The following is a 20,155-nucleotide window of genomic DNA, read 5'->3' on the forward strand; positions in this document are numbered from 1 at the left end:
AAATTATTAAGCACTTGGGTTAAAAGCTAATAATTTATACTAATGGGTAATGACTTCCCACCGTAATTGTGCCACTTTAAGCTAATAGAAAGCATCATAGTTTCCCACATGAAAAAAAGTTGTGGTAAAAGATGGACTAGTAGTAGTACTTCATGACCCCTGATCAGCTTTACCCAAAAGGCAGATAACCTTATGTCACGGACTTGTTTGTTTACCCTTCAAGCCGTGCGGCCTTAGTTGCTATTCCGACCCTTTGTTGCAACTAAGTAAGCCTTTTGCCCACTAAAAGAGAAAGCTAAGCAAAGAAAGCTAGAGCACAAAGAGAGTTTGGGAGAATGAAAGTATATTACTTGAAAGAGAGCTTTACAAGTATAGATGAGATTTCTTGGATGGTTTGGCCAAATGAGGCCTCCACCTATTTATAGGCATACAAAGCTTAATCCTACGGCTATAATTGCTTTAATCCTACGGTGGAGAATGGTTCCCACCTACTCCCACCTACTTTACATAAAATATCTAAAGAAACATCTAGAATGGATATGTACATGGCTTGGCCCATTGTAAGGCCCAAAATAGGCCCAAAGTGGATTATAAGGCCCAAAATGGATTGCAAGGCCCAAAATGGAGAGAATGCTCACCAAGTGTTTGATGAAATGCTTCAACCGTGACATTCTCCCCCACTTATGCCTTCGACGTCCTCGTCGAGCTTGCTTCATGGAACCTCTTGATAGCAGGTTCCCAACTTGCTTCGCTAGCGGGAAGTCCTTTTTCACGGGACGTGACACTCTCCCCCACCTAAACTCGCGACGCCCTCGTCGTGCCTTCTTCCTTGCCCGCCGAATGTGATCTTTGAGTTGCCGTTGTGTATCTTCGTGCTCCCCACTTACTTCACCATCCGGCAGGTCCTTCCCCTTCACCAAGTATTTGGTGTAGTTGGGTATGCCTTTATGTTGACCGACTCGACCCGCAGGTGTGGCTTCAACACTCTTGGCGGGTGAAGTCACTATCGTTGAGGGTGCCCCTTTTGACGTACCTTTCGCTAGGGCCTCCATGCCCCCTTTCCTTACAATGGGAAGTGACTCTTCATAGCGTCGTGCCTTCCCATCATGTACCTCATTTTGTTGAGTTGATGGTTTGGCTAAGTTCCCTTCCTTAGCCTCTTCGTGCTTTCTCTTGTCGTCTCCACGACTTGAAGCCAATGCACGCAAGCTCCCTTGGTGCAACTCCTTTGGCACATGTTGTACCTTAGAAGATGTCTTGGCATGGTTTGAGGCATCCTCACTAGGCTTTTGGGCAGCAGCCAAGTTGATTTGCTCCTCCCTCTCAACTTGCAGTGCTGACAAAACCTTGGCCTCCCGCTTACTAGCTTGTTCCGTAGGCACCATGCACGTCGTTCCCCCATCCATGATGCATAGCTTGCTTGCAAATGGGAGTGGGAAAGCCTTTACTTGGTTGAAGAAGTCCATACCAAGGACAACCTTGTAGTCATCCATGGACACAACCGTTAGGTTCAATTGGTCCTCCCAATCCCCGATGGTGGTTTGCACACCTCTAGCAACTCCTTGGAGTGGCTTTGCGTCCGAGTTCACCGCCTTTACGGAGCCCCTTTCTTTGGTTGCCTCGATCCCAAGCCTTTGTGCCTCCTCCACCGATAGGAAATTATGTGAGGCACCCGTGTCCACCAACGCCTTGGTGGGCACCCCATTGAGTTTTGCCTCCACGAACATTAGGCCACTCTTCTTTGTCTCCTTAGGAGCAGCCTTGATAGCATTCAACAGCTGTGAGGAACCTATTTGTGTTTGCTCTTGAGTTTCCCTCTCTTCGAGCATGGCATTTAACGACTTCCTCTTTGGACAATCTCTTGCCCAATGGGGACCGTCACATAGGAAGCAATTTCTCTTTGGCTTTAGTTCGGGCTTGGCTCCTTTCTTCCAATCTTTGCTAGGTAATGGTGGCCTTCTTTGATGTTCCTTGCTTTGGGGACTTTTATAGAACTTGTCTCCCCCACCTGTAGTATAATTATTCTCATCTAATTGAGCTTGCATAAGGGACAAGGTTTCAATTACCTTTGTTTGGAAAGCTTGGCTTTCATGACGCCATGCCTCGGTGTTGGCCTCGTTGGTGTCTTGCATGGTACCTCTAAGCTCCCCCACTTGGCCTTCCACTCGGCCATCGAGCTCCCCCATGCCTTGCTCCACACAATCAAGCCGCTCCAACATGTCGGCAACGGCCAACTCCACCTTGACCACCTTGGTCTCCATGGCGGTGAGAACGTCCTTCGACTTTGAACGCCCACGTCCCTTCCTTGCAGCTTCGGGGATGACCTCCCTTCCCCTTGCTTCTTCAATCACAACCTCTGATGAAGACATTTTGCTCTAGATGCTAGCTTTAACCTTGTCTCTGATACCACTTGTCACGGACTTGTTTGTTTACCCTTCAAGCCGTGCGGCCTTAGTTGCTATTCCGACCCTTTGTTGCAACTAAGTAAGCCTTTTGCCCACTAAAAGAGAAAGCTAAGCAAAGAAAGCTAGAGCACAAAGAGAGTTTGGGAGAATGAAAGTATATTACTTGAAAGAGAGCTTTACAAGTATAGATGAGATTTCTTGGATGGTTTGGCCAAATGAGGCCTCCACCTATTTATAGGCATACAAAGCTTAATCCTACGGCTATAATTGCTTTAATCCTACGGTGGAGAATGGTTCCCACCTACTCCCACCTACTTTACATAAAATATCTAAAGAAACATCTAGAATGGATATGTACATGGCTTGGCCCATTGTAAGGCCCAAAATAGGCCCAAAGTGGATTATAAGGCCCAAAATGGATTGCAAGGCCCAAAATGGAGAGAATGCTCACCAAGTGTTTGATGAAATGCTTCAACCGTGACATTCTCCCCCACCTATGCCTTCGACGTCCTCGTCGAGCTTGCTTCATGGAACCTCTTGATAGCAGGTTCCCAACTTGCTTCGCTAGCGGGAAGTCCTTTTTCACGGACGTGACACTTATCATCCTTTGACACCTCTTTGATCTCAAAAACTTCTTCTTTTTTCTAAGTAATGGGTATAGGAGTTTTAATTATTATTTTAGGCAATCAATGTTGGAATCCTTTACATGCTTCTTGCTTAGTTATAAACCTTCTTGGGATTCTCTTAATTTTAATAAAAAAAATCATTTTATGTGCAAAAAAAAAAAAAGAGGTTTGCAGGCATTCAAATCTATGATTTATCACAACTGGCTGACATTATTCAATCTTTTTAATAAAGTTTTTATAGCTTGTTTAATTTGAAGATTTATTTTTATCCAAAATTTACAAATAGATCTGTTTTTGTGAAGTAAAAATCTTTCTTCCTAAAAACATTTGCAAAGTCAACTGAGCTGCACGCGCCAAACCTGCGTGTGCATAAATTGGAGTACAACAGCGACTCGCCCTTTTGGGTTCTTTTAAGCAGTTTATTTCATTCACTTTCGTTGTGCTGCTAACAGTAACAGTCTCTCTCTCTCTCTCTCTCTCTCTATCTCTCTCTGTGTCTCTTTTTTTTTTTCTCTCTAAGCCCACAGCAGCAAAAGCAGAGGAAATGGGTAGGCTTGCAACACTAACAGAAGAGCCAATCAATGAAGAAGACGACGTCGTAAATGGTTCAAAGAAAGGAATGCGTCAGACATGGAGGAACTGGATCAAGACCCATCTCTCCCTCCTCGTCTTCAACAAGAGGTCTGACCTCAAGATCCTCCTTAGCGTTCTTGGTTGCCCTCTTTTCCCTGTTTCTGTCCACCCCAAACTCCCTCTCAACCAGGTATTTTATTATTTTTATATGAATATTATAATACTAGCTCTTCTTCCTCTGCAAACTCTACTCTTCTGACCAATATTTCATACAATCAATGCAAATATTCATTTTGCTTTTTATTTTGATTATTCAAACTTTCTTGGGCATTTTTTTTTTTTTTTCTCTTTTGCAAGCAATTGTCACTGTCAGAGAGAAGGAAAAAATGAGAATCTGCATCGTTTTTCCAAGTTCTCTTCTTTAAGCTTTATTATTATTATTATTTTTTTCAAGAAAACCAAGTCAGTGAAAAATAATTAATAAATCAGTACTGTATTAAAGAGAGAAAAAGTGGTATTCTGAGTTCTCTTTTCAGTTAATTTTGAGCTTTCTAGCTCAGCTTTTTAGTAAGTTGTTACTTCTGCTATCCCACTATGCTAAAAAGTTAAAGCTTTTTAACTGCTTAATCAAATAAGGTATGCATATTTATATACATGATAGCCATCACAGAATAAAACCAAAGGCTTCAAGAACAAAAAAGAGGGGCTAGCTATGAGTCTGGTTTGTTAGCTTAGAACAGAAAGCTGGCTAAAATTAGCTTGTACAATTTTTATATACAAATATGGGAAAGATTATCATAAAAAGCTTTGCAGCTAGATACTGACCATTCTAAGTCTCAGTAAAATGACAATATAATTTAATATATAAGCATGGAAGGAGTAAAAAGTATAATTGTGAAGCTTTAGTTAAGATTGCATTTTAATCAATCAATGCATTTGAAAGAAATTACAACAACATTAGATCCTTTTCCTAATTAATCTCCAAGCTTTACCATACTTGGAAAACTTTGGGGAAGAGCCTTTTAAATCTCTAATATTTAGAGGATTACATTGTCTAAAAATCTTGGAAAACGTAAAATTAGAGAGTTCAGCTTAATACTTCATCATGATTATATCAAGAAACTAATTCTTCATTATATTATTTAATATGGTTTTGTAATTATGCTACCGTCCAATGCACTTGTTTTCTTAAATTTAAATCTATCCGAAACTTTTCACTGCTGAGTGCTGACTTATTATGACTAGCAATTAAAGTCAAAAAGTTAATAAATATTATTGGGTATAGCAGAAAGTCATGAAAAGTTAAAGCTAGATAGTTGCAACTTAATTATTTAAGAACCAACTGCCTTATGTATATAATTAATTAACCAGTTTTAGTTCTGGAGAAATAAGTAAACGTCCCAATTTTATTAATTAATTAAGGAAAAGATTAACCCTCCTATTTAAAGAAATTAATAAATTTTTTTTTTTTTTGGTTCAAATTAAACAGGTTTCCTCTTCTGCACAATATATAATACAACACTTCACAGCTGCCACGGGTTGCAGGAAACTAGAAGGTACCGCGAAGAACATTTTTGCCACCGGAAAAGTGACAATGGCAATGGTAGACGATCTAAGCTCCGGCGGCTCGGCCACCGGAGTTACCACAGTTTCACAAAAAGGGTGCTTTGTAATGTGGCAAATGGTTCCTAATATGTGGCTAATTGAGCTAGTAGTAGGTGGTCACAAGGTTGTTGCTGGTAGCGATGGTAATGTTGCTTGGCGCCACACGCCGTGGCTCGGAGCTCATGCCGCCAAAGGAGGTGTTCGGCCTCTCCGCCGAGCTATCCAGGCAAGTTTTTATCTCCATGTTCATTTTCATAAATTTTTAACTCTTTCTATTTTTATTTTTTATAACTATTTAGATCAATATTTTTTAACCTGCGTTTGTAGGCCACGCAAATTAAAATTGTAATTGAAGGGACCAGTTGGTATTGTCTGTTTCTTACTATTTGCATTTCTTTCCTCGTACCTTCTTCATCAGTCTCTCAACAACTATTGGTGGCATCTTTGATTTTTCTTTTGAACAATTTAAGAGCTATTGTACGCTGTGTGATCATTCATTTCTTACATATATCTTATCTATTTTGTTATAATTTCTTGTTTTATTTTAAAATTTGTTTTATTTATTTATTTTTTTTAATGCAAGCATAAGTTTTTTGCTATATAAATTAAAAAAAATAAAAATTTCTGGCATTTGAGTTTACCAATTTAAACGGTAAATATCATTCTGGATTATGTTGTCCATCTTCTCTGTTCCTTAATTTTTTTTTTGTTTTTTGAGTTTAGTGAAAGACTTTCTTCTAAGCTAAAAAAAATAAAAATTATACATATTGCCTACTGGGTATGCATATTAGTTAAAAAGCATTAAAGTTGATTTGCCGAACTTAAAGTCTGCAGAGGCATTATTATGACAGGTGGTGTTTTGGCAACCACCATTTTAACCTTATATCTAACAAAAATCAATACGCAACAATTACCAGTACCAGCATCTGAAAGATCATCTTCAATGTGTGTCACGTTCATATATAGGTAGCTTAAATGTACTTTTCACGTATTTATTATTTATTTTTTCCTTTCCATTTTGCTTGGAAACTTATGAGAGTAGAAGCTCAAAAGGCCAGGTTACACCCTGCAACTTCCAGGGCAGCATATTAGTGTCCTTTAAGAACAAATATGTACTTGCCACCATGTGCCTTGAGGAAACTTCAGATCCCTACACTTGAAAGTCTTTTTTTTTTTTTTTTTTTTGGTTTTGTTTTTTAATAATACTTTTCTTGTATTTTTCTGAGGACTATTACTGAGAGTATTAATATACAGTGGCCCCTGAAAATGTCAACAAGACCTGATCTTATCAACCAATATATTGGATCTTGTTTTTCTGCTATATATACATTTTGGAATATGGAATGTGGAATTATTTTTATTCCATTGTTCCATTTTCAGTCCTTCAAACAATTAATGATACGTTGGTTAGTTTGGTTCGGTGATGTTTATTTTTTTTAATGTCAAAAAAGAAAATTTGAAAATTTTCAAAAAAAGAGAAATTCAATATGATTCTGTTTTTGCTTGTTTGCAATTATCTTTTCTAGTTTAAGAAATTTCTACAAAATTCGTACAAGAAGACAAAAATACAAAGGATAAAATTTCTACAATAAAGAGATATCTGATAATATTTTTGTTGGTTCATATATGCTGAAATGGACTTGTACACGTGTAGGGACTAGATCCTCTGGCAATATCAGCAGTATTTTCTCCAGCACAATACATGGGAGAAAAGCTAATCTCAGGGGTTGACTGTTTTGTGTTGAAATTGTCAGCCGATCAGACGGACCTGGCTGAACGCAGTGATAGTACAGCTGAGATGATAAAGCATGTGGTATTTGGCTACTTCAGCCAAAGAAGTGGCCTGCTCGTCTACTTAGAAGATTCCTACTTAACTAGGATTCAATCCCCTGGAACCTATCCTACCTACTGGGAAACATCCATGTCGACAAAGATTGAAGATTATCGGACGGTGGAGGGCGTGATGACCGCACACGCTGGTCAAACCAACGTGATCATCACAAGGTTCGGTGATAATTTGAAAGCGGGCGCAGCGATCACACGGATGGAAGAGACCTGGACTATTGATGATCTTGCATTCAACGTTCCAGGTCTGTCGTTGGATTGTTTCATTCGTCCGAAAGAAGTACAGAAGCATCACCCGGAAGAAACTCTGGATTGGAGATCACCTTTGCATCAATGAACATGATGTGGATCCTGCGGTCGTTATTGGTCCGTCAAGAATTTATTTTTTTTTATTTTTATTTTTTGGGACTTTGACGGGAAACAGATTTACTCTAATTTTGTGTATACATAATACTATGTTTACGATGCATGCAAACAACAATGGAAGTTTCTAAGATCCTAGTATTATTTTTTTTTTTGTTAAAAAAAAAAAAGGAGAAAAGAAGAAAAATATATATATTTTTCTTCGAGTATATGCTTTTTTGGAATATATCTCAACTCGGTTTAGGCCTCCATTAACATTCTTGGATAGATTCTTTCAAAATAAATAAATTCTTGGACAGATTTTTAAAATTTATAATTAATATTAATATGCATTGGAGACTAATAATTTTGGTCATTTAACTATTAAAAAAAAATCTTTTTTTTTTTCAATAATTTTGGTCGTTTAACTATTGAAAAATCCTTTTTTCCCCCTTTTCATTGGAAAACGACAGCACAACTTTAAAATTAGAATTGCATGTGAAACCTAATTACAACAGAATATTGTAGATTTGACATGTGAAAACCATGAATATTGAGTCGAAGTCTCTTTCTCTTTCTTTCTCTCTCTCACTCTCTCTCTCTCTCTCTCTTGCAAAAAGCCTTGGAATTTAGACTTAAAAAATATTAGCTGATTTCTAGAGAACCTTTTATTTTTTGTTCTTTCAGTAAGTGTTTTTTTTTTTAAACATTTATACACTATATTCTAAATTAAAAAGGAAAATGATTTCAATTAACCTAAATTTATATTTTCAATGATTTTTAGCACTAAACTAAGCATAAAAATACTTGAATAAATGAATAAAAATTTTGAGTCTTGAAAAATTTAGAAAACAACATTTTGTGGAAAAATTTAGTGACCTTAGCATTTTTGATATAATATATAGCTTGGCTACCTTGTCCTTTTTCTTTTTCAAAATAATGGAAAAATAGAAAAAAAAAAAGGTTTACTTATTTATTTAGATTTATTAATTTCTTTTGCTACTAATATTTATTTACTTATTGACCCTTCGGGTTTGAGTAAAAGATGGGAAAGCCCACGAATTTGATAAATACACCGAACCGAAGCAAAGAAAACAAAGAAATGAAAAAGAAAAGAAATTCAAAATGTCAAAGTTTGGGTTAGTCCGTTGTAGCCGTTGGGTTTGGCGGTTCAAAACGCTGCATCCGCAGAAGAAAGCTTCGACCTTCTTCACTACAACTACGGAAGGAGGTCAAGCTGTGAATGAGAATGTGAGTCGTCGACCCGAACCGCCTCCGATCCGAGTCGCACTCACCGAGTCAGCCGGCCGAGGCGTGTTCGCGACTCGGAGGATTGGAGCCGGCGAACTCATACACAGAGCCAAACCCCTCGTATCTCACCCATCTCTCTCTAAACTTCAAAATGTCTGTTACTTTTGCCTCCGGAAGCTCGGAAACTCGGTCGATTCTCAATCTCAAGGTGCTTCTTTTTGCAGCGAGGAGTGCAGAAAGCAATCCAAGGTATAATTTCACTCGCTATCCTATCCTATCTATTACTGAGTAATACCCACCAAGTGTTTGAAGTTTTTCCCCTTCAAAGAACTCGATAGTTGGTCTATGATGTCAAATACTTGAACTTGGATTGCTTTACTCTGATCCTGTTTGCCTAGGAACATTACAAATTTTGGGTAAGGGTTACTTTTGGGTCTACATCAAATTTACTTGGGATCGTTTTTGTGGTTATAAAGTTTCTTACTCTTTATATATAAATATATTCAATAAGGAATCAGCTTCTTTTGAATGCGCTTCATTTGGACATCCAAAATTGGATCTTTTGAATACTAGAACTCGAATAAGTCATGCATCTATTTAAGAACTTTCATTGTTTTGAATTCAAATTGTGCTATTATATAACGCGCTAAGACAACAACATTGGTATTAGTGCGACATGGGTCGTGGGGGGAATAATATCTAAATATTTACTTTGTATGAGTGAGCTTATTTTGAAATTTTCACGATATAGGTTTTTCATGACGTCGAGGTGAAAGCAGATTGGTTAGCTTATGATGAGTATTGCCGGTATTGGAGTTTCTTGTTCCTTGTCATTTTTATGAAGAATAAATTCCTAATTCCTATTGGTGACTGTGACATTGTTAACTGTTTTATTACTTGCCAATGATATCTTCATAATAGGTCCCACGGTTTGAAATATCCACTTTTGGTAAAACGGTTGGCTTGTATGGTCATATCAGGAGCTGCATCAGCAGACCTTCTTGACATACTTCAGCCTGCTATCCTGTCACCTGAGATGATTTCTAAGGTGAGGGCAATAGCTAAGTCTTCCATTATACATCTAAGGTACTTGCAAAAGGAACATATTAAAGTTTGGCAATTTGATTTTTCTCACAGAAGGAGCATCAAAGTCCAGCAGTCCTGCTTCTTCATGGAACAGTATTGTCCATGTCATTCCATAATAGCTATATGTTTCTTGTTTACCTTGCCAGAAACTTCATATTTTTTCTGTTTCAATTAAATTTATTGGGTTCATCATCTTAGATTTTGCTGGAAGCATTTTTCCATTTTGGAAAAGGAGGGATCTCAGTTGTTTATGATTGCCTTTTTAGGAAAAATTAGCATTGAACTTGCTCTAATTATATTACTTTCATTCATTCAAGTACACTGCATATTGTCAACTTTAATATATGCATCATCTTTTTTTATAATAAGAAAATCTAATTTATGATTATTGATTAAAGTTGTTCACTTAGAAACAATCTTAAGAATCAAAAGTCAAGACTCAGATAAGTTATGTGAAGCAGAATTTCATAAAAAAAACTCACTTGTTTCTTTTGCTGAAGTTGAAATTTGTTGTTTTTGTTCATATTATATATATATATATATATGTTGTTTGGTTTTGTTTTTGAATCCTTATTTTCCATGCCATGCATGTTTATATTTATATGACAATTTTCAGATGGAAGAGGGTTTTGGCTTGCTGAGAAGTGCCTTTACAATGGCAAATATCCCTGATGCACATATGGAATGTATCCTCCTCATGGCTGTGACAGCTTTATTTTCGTCGTTTTGTTTCACATGAGATTTTCATATCCATTTTTGAAGAAAATTTTCCTTTGACATTGGAAGTTTTAACTAAACAATGGTACATTGAAGTTATGTCACGGATTCGAATTAATGCATTTCGTATTGAGGTGGCTGGAGGATTGTATGGAGATCTTCTGTCATCAGCAGCAGCCTCTGTAGATGCTGAAGCTGCTGTTGGAACTGCTGTGTATATGCTTCCATCCTTCTACAATCATGATTGTGGTAAGCTGTCTTTGTCTTTTAGCATATGCTGTTATAACTGTGTAGTTCTTGTTCCCTGGTTATCAATAATTTTCTTTTCATCAGAATTCTGCTTTTGAGGGTTCTGTGGATAAGTGGATATGACACGTAGGAAGGATATACATCTAGGGGCATATTCAGTTGATTAAATTGAGTTTAAACAAAATAATCAAATTTTAGTTTCAGCTAGGGATTTTTGAAATGTCAATTCATGGAAACTGGTTGATTACAGAATTGATGAGGCAGCGACATCCACATGCTATGAGGGAGAGCAGAACAATAAACTTCTCATTCAAAGCCCCCCCCCCCCAAAAAAAAAAAAAAAAAAAAAAAAACACTTCTTGTTGCATTCTGGTCAAGCTTATTGAGTAACTGGGTTTAATTCGCTCCTAGACACCTATCAATGTCTGATTTTGAAACCTTGAATTTTCCCCTTTTTTTCCTTTTCTACAGATCCAAATGCCCACATTGTATGGACAGAGAATGTAGATGCAAGATTAAAGGCCCTTCGAGATGTGGATGCAGGTTTGATTCATGCTTAGTAGGCTTTTTATTATCTTCTGTTATGTAACTTATGTCATAAACCTTCCAATTAGAAGTTTGTGTTGCTGAGTTTGTTTCTAGGCAATAGTTTATTGAAAAATTATAATAGAAGTTATGTAAGGAATCTTCATATTTCCACTAACAATTATTCAATCATGCAATTTTTAAGACCATGTCAATATTACGTGCTATGGTGTTAGAAAAAGGCATATTCCTTTATGCATTTACATTAAGAAACATCCTAAACACAAGTAAATATGATTTGTTGGGTATTTTACAGGTGAAGAGCTTCGGATTTGCTACATCGATGCAAGTATGAATCATGATGCACGGCAAACTTTGCTCTACCAAGGGTTTGGTTTTCAATGCAATTGTCCTCGGTGTTTATCTGGTGATTAACAAGGTTAAGAAAATTAGAAAGTGAAGAACAATCCTTTTCATGTGGGCATTGTTTCTTTAATTAGAATTAGGAGCTCCTTTTTTCAGGCCAAAGAAAAGCATATATTAGAAAGGTTTTCTATGCGGCTCATCATTTTTCATCCCGCTTTAGGAATTTAGATGTGTGGCTGCGGCACCATTCTTAGGAGACCATTTCAAGGAGTAAAAACTATTAGAAAGGTAATTCTCATTATGATTTTTGTTGTGGATTTGATATTCAAAATGCAAAGAAAAAATATAGGATATGGATTGATCATGAAATATGAAAAGTTTAATAAGAGTTTTTTTTTTTTTAATTATTATTTATTATTTTTAAAGTTGGGAAGGATTCAGTAGCAATATTAAACGGGGATACCAAACCAAGTTTTTTCAGATTTGATAACAATTATTGTGTCATAAAAATGACATATATCCAATCTGATTAAAATAAGGGAAAATTACTATGTGCGTAGGAGCGAACCCTTCTCTTTTTATTTATTTTATTTTATTTTATTTTATTTTATTTTTAAGCTTTTATCCCTTGGAATATGGATGTCTCATTTCTCAACGATGACAGAGAAATTACGATGAAAAACGCTATTCTGAAATTTTAATTTTCCCATATGTAGTATGTATTTCTTTATACCTTTTATGATATATGCTTGAGTAGTCCATTATATTCAAGTGATAGATAAACATAGAGTTCCATTTATCAGCTAGCTACCTAAAAATTAGATTTATTTATTTTAATGAAAATCCTTCCCTTTTTTTTTTTTTTTCTTTTTTTTTCGGGAATACGACAAATCCCTTCTTACTATAAACAGCAACAAAAAAAAAAAAAAAAGAAGATTATGACGGCTGCTTTTTATTTTATTTTATTTTTTCTATTCTAGTATGTGAAAAATCGAGGAAGACATTTCATTGATATGCCGTCCACAACAAATTTACTATTGGTTAAGAAAAAATGGCCTCCTCAACACAAGAAAAGATTTTGCATAATTTGAGAGAACATTTAAAAAATTTTTTAGAAAAAAAAAAAAAAAAATTGATCAAAAGCCCTATCATACGCAAAAGCAAAAGCAGTACTTTGAAAAAAATGGATCTTCTGCCACACTCTTTTTTCCTTCTCTATATTTTGGGTTAAAATTATTAGCACATAACAAAACGTACTTCACCCAAGAAAGGACTAACCAAAAGAAGAAAGGGGAAGAAAAAGAGAGTTCCCGCCAACTTAGCTGTTGGGGTTGAGAAAGTGTGAAGAGGGTGGCAAAAAGAGAGCCTTTCCTTATATAAGTAGCACCTCTCCTAATTCACCTAATCCTCGTCTTCTTCTTCCTTACAAATACCCAACCCTGCTCTTTATCTCTACCTATCCTCCATAATCTTTCTTTTTCTTTCTTCTCTCCCCTCCCCCCCCCCCCCCCCCTCTCTTTATAACCAAATTAACCAAAACTCCCCCTTTTTTCATCTTGTAGAGTATAGTTAGTTTACTTGCTTTTTTTCTTTTTTCCTCACTTTGGTTCAGGAAGTGATTAGCTAAGCTTTCAAAGCTAACCATTTCAAGTACTCAAATCATTTTAAGTCTCTCAATTTTTTTTTTGGTTTTTTTCCCCCCTTTCGTTTCTTTTTTATTGGAATTAATAATGGGTGTTCTGTTTCTGAACTCTTTCTCTTGTGCACCAAATAAACCATTAACTGTTTTTGACAATTATATGCACAAAGGCTCCTCATTGAGGAAGAAAAAGAGTTTGATTAGTTGCCAAGGAAGTGGGAATAAGATAAAGAACAGTGGGGTTTCTTCTGTTTTGACAGAAAGATCACCGTCTACATTGGCAAACACAGACAATGCGGCTCTGATGGATTCAGGAAACTTGGTTTTTTCTCGAAGTGAAGCAGAGAATATTGCAAAGAAAGAAATGGTGAATTATGGTAGAAAATCGTCCACCTCTTTGGTTGAGATACATGATGGTATTGGTATTGTGAAGTTTCTTAGAGGGAAATGTTTTCTTATAACTGGTGCAACTGGGTTTCTAGCCAAAGGTGAAACTTTCTACTTTACAAGCATTCATGTATTTCAACTTTGTAGATTTTGTTAATGTGCATTTTCTAGGAAATTTACAGACTGGATTTTTCTTTATCTGATTATTTTTTCTGTATATGCAGTTCTAATAGAGAAGATATTGTGGACAGTTCCTGATGTGGGCAAGATATATCTCTTGATTAAGGCAAATAACAAGGAAGCTGCAATGGGAAGATTGAAAAATGAAGTATGTTTTTCTTCTAATCAGAGTTTTTTTCTATGCAATGTTACGGTTTTAGGCTTCTTTTGCTCTAATTTATGCTTGTGTATGAAGATCATAAACTCAGAGCTTTTCAAGCGTCTCCAGAAAACTCATGGAAAATCTTATCAAGCTTTCATGTTGGAGAAACTAGTTCCCGTCGTAGGAAACGTCTGCAAATCTGATATTGGATTAGAAGAGGAATTAGCTGAAAAGATGGCCAAAGAAGTTGATGTAATTGTAAATTCTTCAGCTAACACAACATTTGATGAAAGGTTTTTGACTTTTTCTCTCAAGAATTTCTTATCTAAACCATTAAAGCTTGTTATATAGAAGAATATATATGTGTGTGTATATATATATATTTATATATGTATCTGTATATTTCTATAATTGTTATCCATTTTGTGTTTGCATTTCACAGATATGATGTTGCTCTGGATATAAACACAAGGGGACCCGGCCACCTTATGGGCTTTGCAAAGAAGTGCAAGAAACTCAAGCTCTTCCTGCAAGTTTCAACAGGTAATTGAGTGCCAAAACACCAAAGGATATTCAAATCTTGTCAGAAGAAATTGCTTCATATGAAATTTTCATTTCTGAAAACATTGATATGGTTTGTCTTTCTCATATGCAGCTTATGTAAATGGAGAAAGACAAGGAAGGATTATGGAAAAGCCATTTTGTATAGGAGAAAGCATAGCAGGGGAAATTAACATTTCTGGAAACCCGCCAAATTTTCTTCCTACACTAGATGTTGAAGGTGAAATAAACTTGGCTTTTACTTCCAACAAAGCTTTTCAAAACAATGCAACCCAAAAGATGAAAGATTTGGGTCTAGAAAGGTACTGGCTTTTTCTTCTTCCTTTTTCTTTTCTTGTTCATTCCCAAGAATCAAACAAACTCATAATATTACATTTCTTTGGCTTTTCTAATGGACAAAAAAATGAAGATTTAAATGACATGAAAGCAATGATATGGATATCATCTTAATCAGGGCCAAGAAGTATGGATGGCAAGATACATATGTTTTCACTAAAGCCATGGGAGAGATGATGATTGATAACGTGAGAGAAGGCGTACCCGTAGTCATAATCCGACCCAGTGTCATTGAGAGTACTTTGAAAGAGCCTTTCCCTGGATGGATGGAAGGAATTAGGTAATTCTTCATGATTTTGCTTCTTAATAACTTCAGTTTCTTCATAAGAGTTCCATGAGAAGCTACACTTTATTGTTTTGGTTTTACACGATCATGGAGGCAAAAAGCTCTTCAATAGAACTATCCAAACACGCTCAAGAGTTCATTTCAGAAACCCTTCAAGATAGAGTCATAATCAAACTTGGAATGTGCATTTTCTTTGGAAATAACCAAAACTTTCTCTTTTCAGGATGATGGACCCAATAGTTTTATACTATGGGAAAGGGCAGCTCACTGGTTTTATAGCAGACCCAAATGGGATACTCGATGTGGTAATAATATTCTACGTAGCAATTTCATTCTAGTCCTTTAGTATGTGGCTTAGAGTAACGGTCTTATTTGAGGAAAATTTCATATAATCACAAATTTATTAAAATCCCTTGAACTATTTTATGTTTTCATATTACTTGCAATGTAAACTACTACTGGCTTGCAGGTTCCAGCTGATATGGTTGTGAATGCAATGTTGGCGGCCATAGCAAAGCATGGAGTGGCTCAAAAACCAGACATTAATATTTACCAGATTGCTTCATCAGTTGTGAACCCCCTATTTCAACAAGACCTCAGCAGAATGTTCTATGAACATTATAACTCCTCGCCATGCATGGATTCCAATGGTAGACCAATCCAAGTTTCACCAATGAAGCTCTTCCCTTCCATAGAAGATTTCGCCTCTCATCTTTGGAGAGACACCACGGAACGAAGTGGATTGGCAGCTATGGTTTCCTCTAATCAGAAAAAGTCTCAGAAACTTGAGGTCATCTGCAAGAAATCAGTAGAGCAAGCCAAGCACTTGGCTACCATTTATAAACCATATGCTTTCTACGGTGGAAGGTAAAAAATAACATGTAGTATTTGATTTTGCCACAAAGTTTCTGATTGTTACTCATTTTAACACTTTTTGGCTACAAAAATTATTGTTGCTTCGAATTTTTTGATTTGAAAAGTCCAAATTTGACGTAGAATGGTACTTTTCTTGGTTCAACGACAAATTCTTGCAGGTTTGATAACAGTAATGCAGAGAAACTGATGGAAAGCATGTGTGAAGAAGAAAAGAGACAGTTTGGATTTGATGTGGGAAGAATAGACTGGTCGGATTACATCACAAATGTGCATATTCCTGGTCTTAGGAGGCATGTCATGAAGGGCAGAGCAACATTTAGCTGAAACTGCCTATGTTCTCTGCTTTCACTGGATCATCCAAGTCCAGGAACTGACTGTTATAAGTGATAAGTGATACAATAGAGGCAAAAAGTGTTGCATTCCCATAAATGGTGTAATATGTATATGTGGTTAAATTTCAATTATAGGCGTGGGATTTGTTCAGGGATGTGGATCTTCATGGTGTTGATTGGATATAATAACAAATGCTCCAATTATGTGTGATGTACTGCAAGAAAATTAAGTATATATGATTATCAACTATAAATATGAGCGAATAATTATATAGTTCTAAAATCATACATCACAAAAAGGAAGCAGAAAAGATAAAAGGCCTTTTTAAGAAATACAAAAATTATGGGACGCCATAAAATTCATTTGGAGTTGCACTGGAGAACCACCGGTAACCATTGATGGTCCAGTGACCGCCAGCAGATCACCGGCGTTAATTTGACGCTGACATGGAAGAAGAAGACTCAACCAAAATTTGAATTTTAAAACTTAAAGAAGGTAGAATTAATTATGGATATTTTGGTTATTTAAATATTTATAGAAACAAAGTTTTTTGGCATTGCAAAAAAAAAACTGTTAGGTAGGTAAAAATGGATATGCCAACTGGGGCAAAAACACGTTTTGTCAAAATTTTTAGTTAGGATTACAAATATACATATCCTAACCTAAAAAATTGAAGGCATGACTGGACATAAAAGGCATGAACTTGGTTTTGACATAGATATTTTTGTTTGACATATAGGGCAATTAGCGGCCTTGCACGTCAAGAACTTTGAAAAGTAAACACATATGGATCATGAAAATTAATTAATTTAAAAGAAGATTAATTATACTTTGATATTTTGGATTTTCAAAGAGTTATAATTTAAACTTTTAACTTTTAAAAATAATAGTTTATGTTCCAAATTTTTTAATTTATTGCATATTAATTTAATTTTTATTTTGACAAATGGGTAGGTAACAATCTATCCATACAAACAGGGTTGAAGGATAAGATTTTTCATATTTGAGTTGAGAAATGAGATAACATGAAATAGATGAAACTGTTATCCATCCATTTGTGAAATTAAAGACTTTGTCAATCTACAACAAATTTAAAAAGTGATCACCCAAATCACAAGCTACTAAAGCCTATTAAAAATTAAAAACACATAACAATGAGATTAATCTTGTTTGGGAACTATGACAATATTCCCTTCTCTTTTCAGTGAATAAAGGAATATTATAATAGGAAGAAAAAATGATTACATGAGAATCATTGTTTCAAGAGATATACGAAATGACTAGCGGAGCGATTTTCCCATCCAGGGAAAAGTTCCTTATTTCTCAAAGATCTTGAAAAGTTCCTTAAATTTGCTATACAGTTAGTATAGATCAACATGTTGTCTGATATGAAATACTCATTTTTGTAAAATTATATCTCTATATATTAAATTTTTTTTTAAATTAATGATTCTAGCTAGACAACAAGAATTATGTCCAAGATCAACCTATTAACAATAATAAGTTGAATTTTGTCTGTATATGAGAGAACCAGTATATATATATATAATATATAAAGCTCTGATTAATTTCTTATAGAACTGAGATAAACTAACATATAAATATATGGTGCAGGTTTGACTGCAGCAATACAGCGAAACTGATGGAAAACATGTGTGAAGAAGAAAAGATGGAATTTGGATTCGATTTGGGGAGCATAGACTGGTCTGATTGCATACAAAATATACATAATCGTTTTTAGATGGGGCATAATCGCGTTTTGGGCTACGGCCATAATCTGTCACAACCCAAAGTATAAAAAACAATAAAGAGTCATTTAATACCATGTATGTTTCTTTTTGTTGTTGTTGTTGACTGTATATAATTTGTTTACTTTAACATTTATAGGTGACACAGAGTATTCATATACAAAATATTTTTTTACAAATGCATCTAAGAAATAATGTAAAATTTTTAATTAATTTAATCTAAGAGTTTCTATTTATTGTTTAAAAAACTTTGAAATATTTCATATTTATATTCAAACATTGTTTATTGTTTACTTAAATTACTTATTTCTGTTGACTCTCCAAAATCAATTTTCTCTCTCCTAATTGAGTTCAACTGCTCGTTCTCTCTTATATTTGATTTCAATCTCTAATTTGAACACATAAATATTTTCTTTTCTTCTCACCAAGAACAAATATATATGTATAGAAAATATTGTATGTTCTTTTGTTGATTTAATAAAAAATTCTTCAATTTCATCGTTTAATTATTTAATTAATATATTGTAGAAAGGTTTTAAGAATACTATGATCTATTTCAACAACAACAACAACAATAATAATAATAATAAAAAAGAAGAATAAAAAGAAATGCAAATAAAAAAAAAGGATTGGAGATTAAGGAGAGAGAAAGTTGATTGAAATTGAGTAAAAAGAAATATTATTTTGGAAGCAATAAATAATTTAAGTAAAAAATAAATGTTGTTTGAAAATTAATATGAGATATTTAAGGGTTTTTAAATGAAAAAAAAATGAATCTTAGATTACATAAATTGAAAGGTTTATATTATCTTTTAAATAATTTTGTATGAGAAACCCTCCTTATAAGTGATAATAAAGTTAGTCAGTCATCTCAATTAACTTTAAGATTAAAGGGAAAAAAAACATAAATATAGAAAACTTTTTATAATCATAGAGTTGGGACTGAATTAATTTTATAACTATGAGGAAGTTATAATTTAGTGGAGGTGTAGTTAAACATTTTATCGCTTGCACAACATAAGCAATCTTCAATTAATCAAGTGTTATATTTTATTAGGAAAAAAATCTACAAATAATTTAATTTAATGTTTAAATATTTTACTTTAAACAGGAAGATTTCCATGTCGGCTAGTTATTATATATCTGCAAATTCATAAATATTGTAATATGTCTAGAAAATAGTTCCCAAGCAACTTTGTATAAATATTTGATGTCATCTTAAAAATTTAATATAATTTACCATAGTTTTTTGTTATATATATAAATATTATTCTGTAAAGGAAATTTTTTTTAAGATAGGATCCCAAAAAGTTATAATTTATCACTAAATTTGGATCAAAATTTTTAATAATTAGATGAGAGTTATTTCAATAAAATGTATCACTAAAAAGAAGCTTTACTTAATGAATTGAACTAGTTTCAAATTGTGTTGTTTTGGATTTTTTTTTTTTTCCTTTCAAATTTATAGATATTTGAAATATTTAAAAAATCAATTAACACTAATAAATATTTAGAATAAATGAATTATGCACCATTAGATTTAAAAAATAACTATTTATCAAAGGATATCATGTTTTATTTTTATTTTTTCAAAATAATAAAAGTTTTGATGAAAATGGAGTATCAGCCTCCACCAGCCTCGTTGCAGTTGGGCCGCTTTGCAGAATATACGGCAAGGCATTAGATTTTACAAAAATATGAAGTTTGACTTTGACATCTTGGCACCATCTTGTATCGAAGTTAGTTGGGACCCACTAAAGCGTCCTTTTTGTGTCCGCTTGTTGTCTCTTTGTTTAGACATGTCAATAATTTTGAAAACTAATTTTTTTTTTTTTTAAGAATACTAATTGTCACATCAAAATAGTTTAATTTTATAAAATCAAAATAATGTTTAAGAAAATAGAATGAAGGGAGCGTTTGGAGAATTTGATTTTTTAAATTTATAAAATCATGAACGACGGGGGTTAGTAACAATGGCTTCCTCCATTAATCACATCAATAATAAATCTCGAAGACTTGAAATGCTTTGCATAAAAATAGTGGAGCAAACCATGCACTTGGCTAAGATTAACGAACC

At 34.5% G+C, this 20,155-nt stretch overlaps 3 protein-coding genes across 8 annotated transcripts; all 3 read left to right on the top strand.

Annotated features, from left to right (window-relative positions):
- The first annotated feature begins 3,499 nt into the window (after window positions 1–3,499).
- Window positions 3,500–7,561, top strand: LOC125419266 (uncharacterized). The gene is made up of 3 exons (XM_016043404.4): window positions 3,500–3,794; window positions 5,094–5,435; window positions 6,864–7,561. Exons 1-3 carry the CDS (start codon window positions 3,576–3,578, stop codon window positions 7,389–7,391), a joined length of 1,089 nt encoding a protein of 362 aa, XP_015898890.3. The 5' UTR covers window positions 3,500–3,575; the 3' UTR covers window positions 7,392–7,561.
- Window positions 7,562–8,375: 814 nt separating this feature from the next.
- LOC125419233 (histone-lysine N-methyltransferase ATXR4) lies at window positions 8,376–11,990 on the top strand. Of its 6 annotated transcripts, XM_048464746.2 has the most exons (9): window positions 8,380–8,896; window positions 9,399–9,454; window positions 9,569–9,695; window positions 9,785–9,826; window positions 10,350–10,419; window positions 10,520–10,699; window positions 11,171–11,242; window positions 11,541–11,663; window positions 11,811–11,990. In XM_048464746.2, the coding sequence occupies exons 1-8, from the start codon at window positions 8,522–8,524 to the stop codon at window positions 11,657–11,659; spliced, it is 1,041 nt and encodes a 346-aa protein (XP_048320703.2). In that variant the 5' UTR covers window positions 8,380–8,521; the 3' UTR covers window positions 11,660–11,663; window positions 11,811–11,990. The 6 variants fall into 6 exon arrangements, with proteins under 6 accessions (XP_048320705.2, XP_048320703.2, XP_048320704.2 ...); XM_048464747.2 differs by having other exon boundaries at window positions 8,381–8,896; window positions 10,547–10,699; window positions 11,541–11,990; XM_048464745.2 differs by having other exon boundaries at window positions 8,382–8,896; window positions 11,541–11,990.
- A 1,104-nt stretch (window positions 11,991–13,094) lies between these two features.
- Window positions 13,095–16,583, top strand: LOC107432293 (fatty acyl-CoA reductase 2, chloroplastic). The gene is made up of 9 exons (XM_048465604.2): window positions 13,095–13,717; window positions 13,841–13,944; window positions 14,032–14,231; window positions 14,381–14,481; window positions 14,594–14,801; window positions 14,954–15,115; window positions 15,345–15,426; window positions 15,591–15,988; window positions 16,156–16,583. Exons 1-9 carry the CDS (start codon window positions 13,321–13,323, stop codon window positions 16,319–16,321), a joined length of 1,818 nt encoding a protein of 605 aa, XP_048321561.2. The 5' UTR covers window positions 13,095–13,320; the 3' UTR covers window positions 16,322–16,583.
- Window positions 16,584–20,155: the final 3,572 nt, after the last annotated feature.

This window comes from Ziziphus jujuba, chromosome 11 (assembly GCF_031755915.1).
Source record: "Ziziphus jujuba cultivar Dongzao chromosome 11, ASM3175591v1".
NCBI classification, from domain to species: Eukaryota; Viridiplantae; Streptophyta; class Magnoliopsida; order Rosales; family Rhamnaceae; genus Ziziphus; species Ziziphus jujuba.

Coding starts and splice junctions, on each gene's coding strand:
- LOC125419266 (XM_016043404.4), top strand. CDS start 3,576: ATGGGTAGGCTTGCAACACTAACAGAAGAGCCAATCAATGAAGAAGAC. Junction 3,795..5,093: donor CCAAACTCCCTCTCAACCAG/GTATTTTATTAT, acceptor CAAATTAAACAG/GTTTCCTCTTCTGCACAATA. Junction 5,436..6,863: donor CTCTCCGCCGAGCTATCCAG/GCAAGTTTTTAT, acceptor GTACACGTGTAG/GGACTAGATCCTCTGGCAAT.
- LOC125419233 (XM_048464746.2), top strand. CDS start 8,522: ATGTCAAAGTTTGGGTTAGTCCGTTGTAGCCGTTGGGTTTGGCGGTTC. Junction 8,897..9,398: donor AGTGCAGAAAGCAATCCAAG/GTATAATTTCAC, acceptor TTCACGATATAG/GTTTTTCATGACGTCGAGGT. Junction 9,696..9,784: donor CACCTGAGATGATTTCTAAG/GTGAGGGCAATA, acceptor TTTTTCTCACAG/AAGGAGCATCAAAGTCCAGC.
- LOC107432293 (XM_048465604.2), top strand. CDS start 13,321: ATGGGTGTTCTGTTTCTGAACTCTTTCTCTTGTGCACCAAATAAACCA. Junction 13,945..14,031: donor TGGGAAGATTGAAAAATGAA/GTATGTTTTTCT, acceptor TTGTGTATGAAG/ATCATAAACTCAGAGCTTTT. Junction 14,482..14,593: donor CTTCCTGCAAGTTTCAACAG/GTAATTGAGTGC, acceptor TCTCATATGCAG/CTTATGTAAATGGAGAAAGA.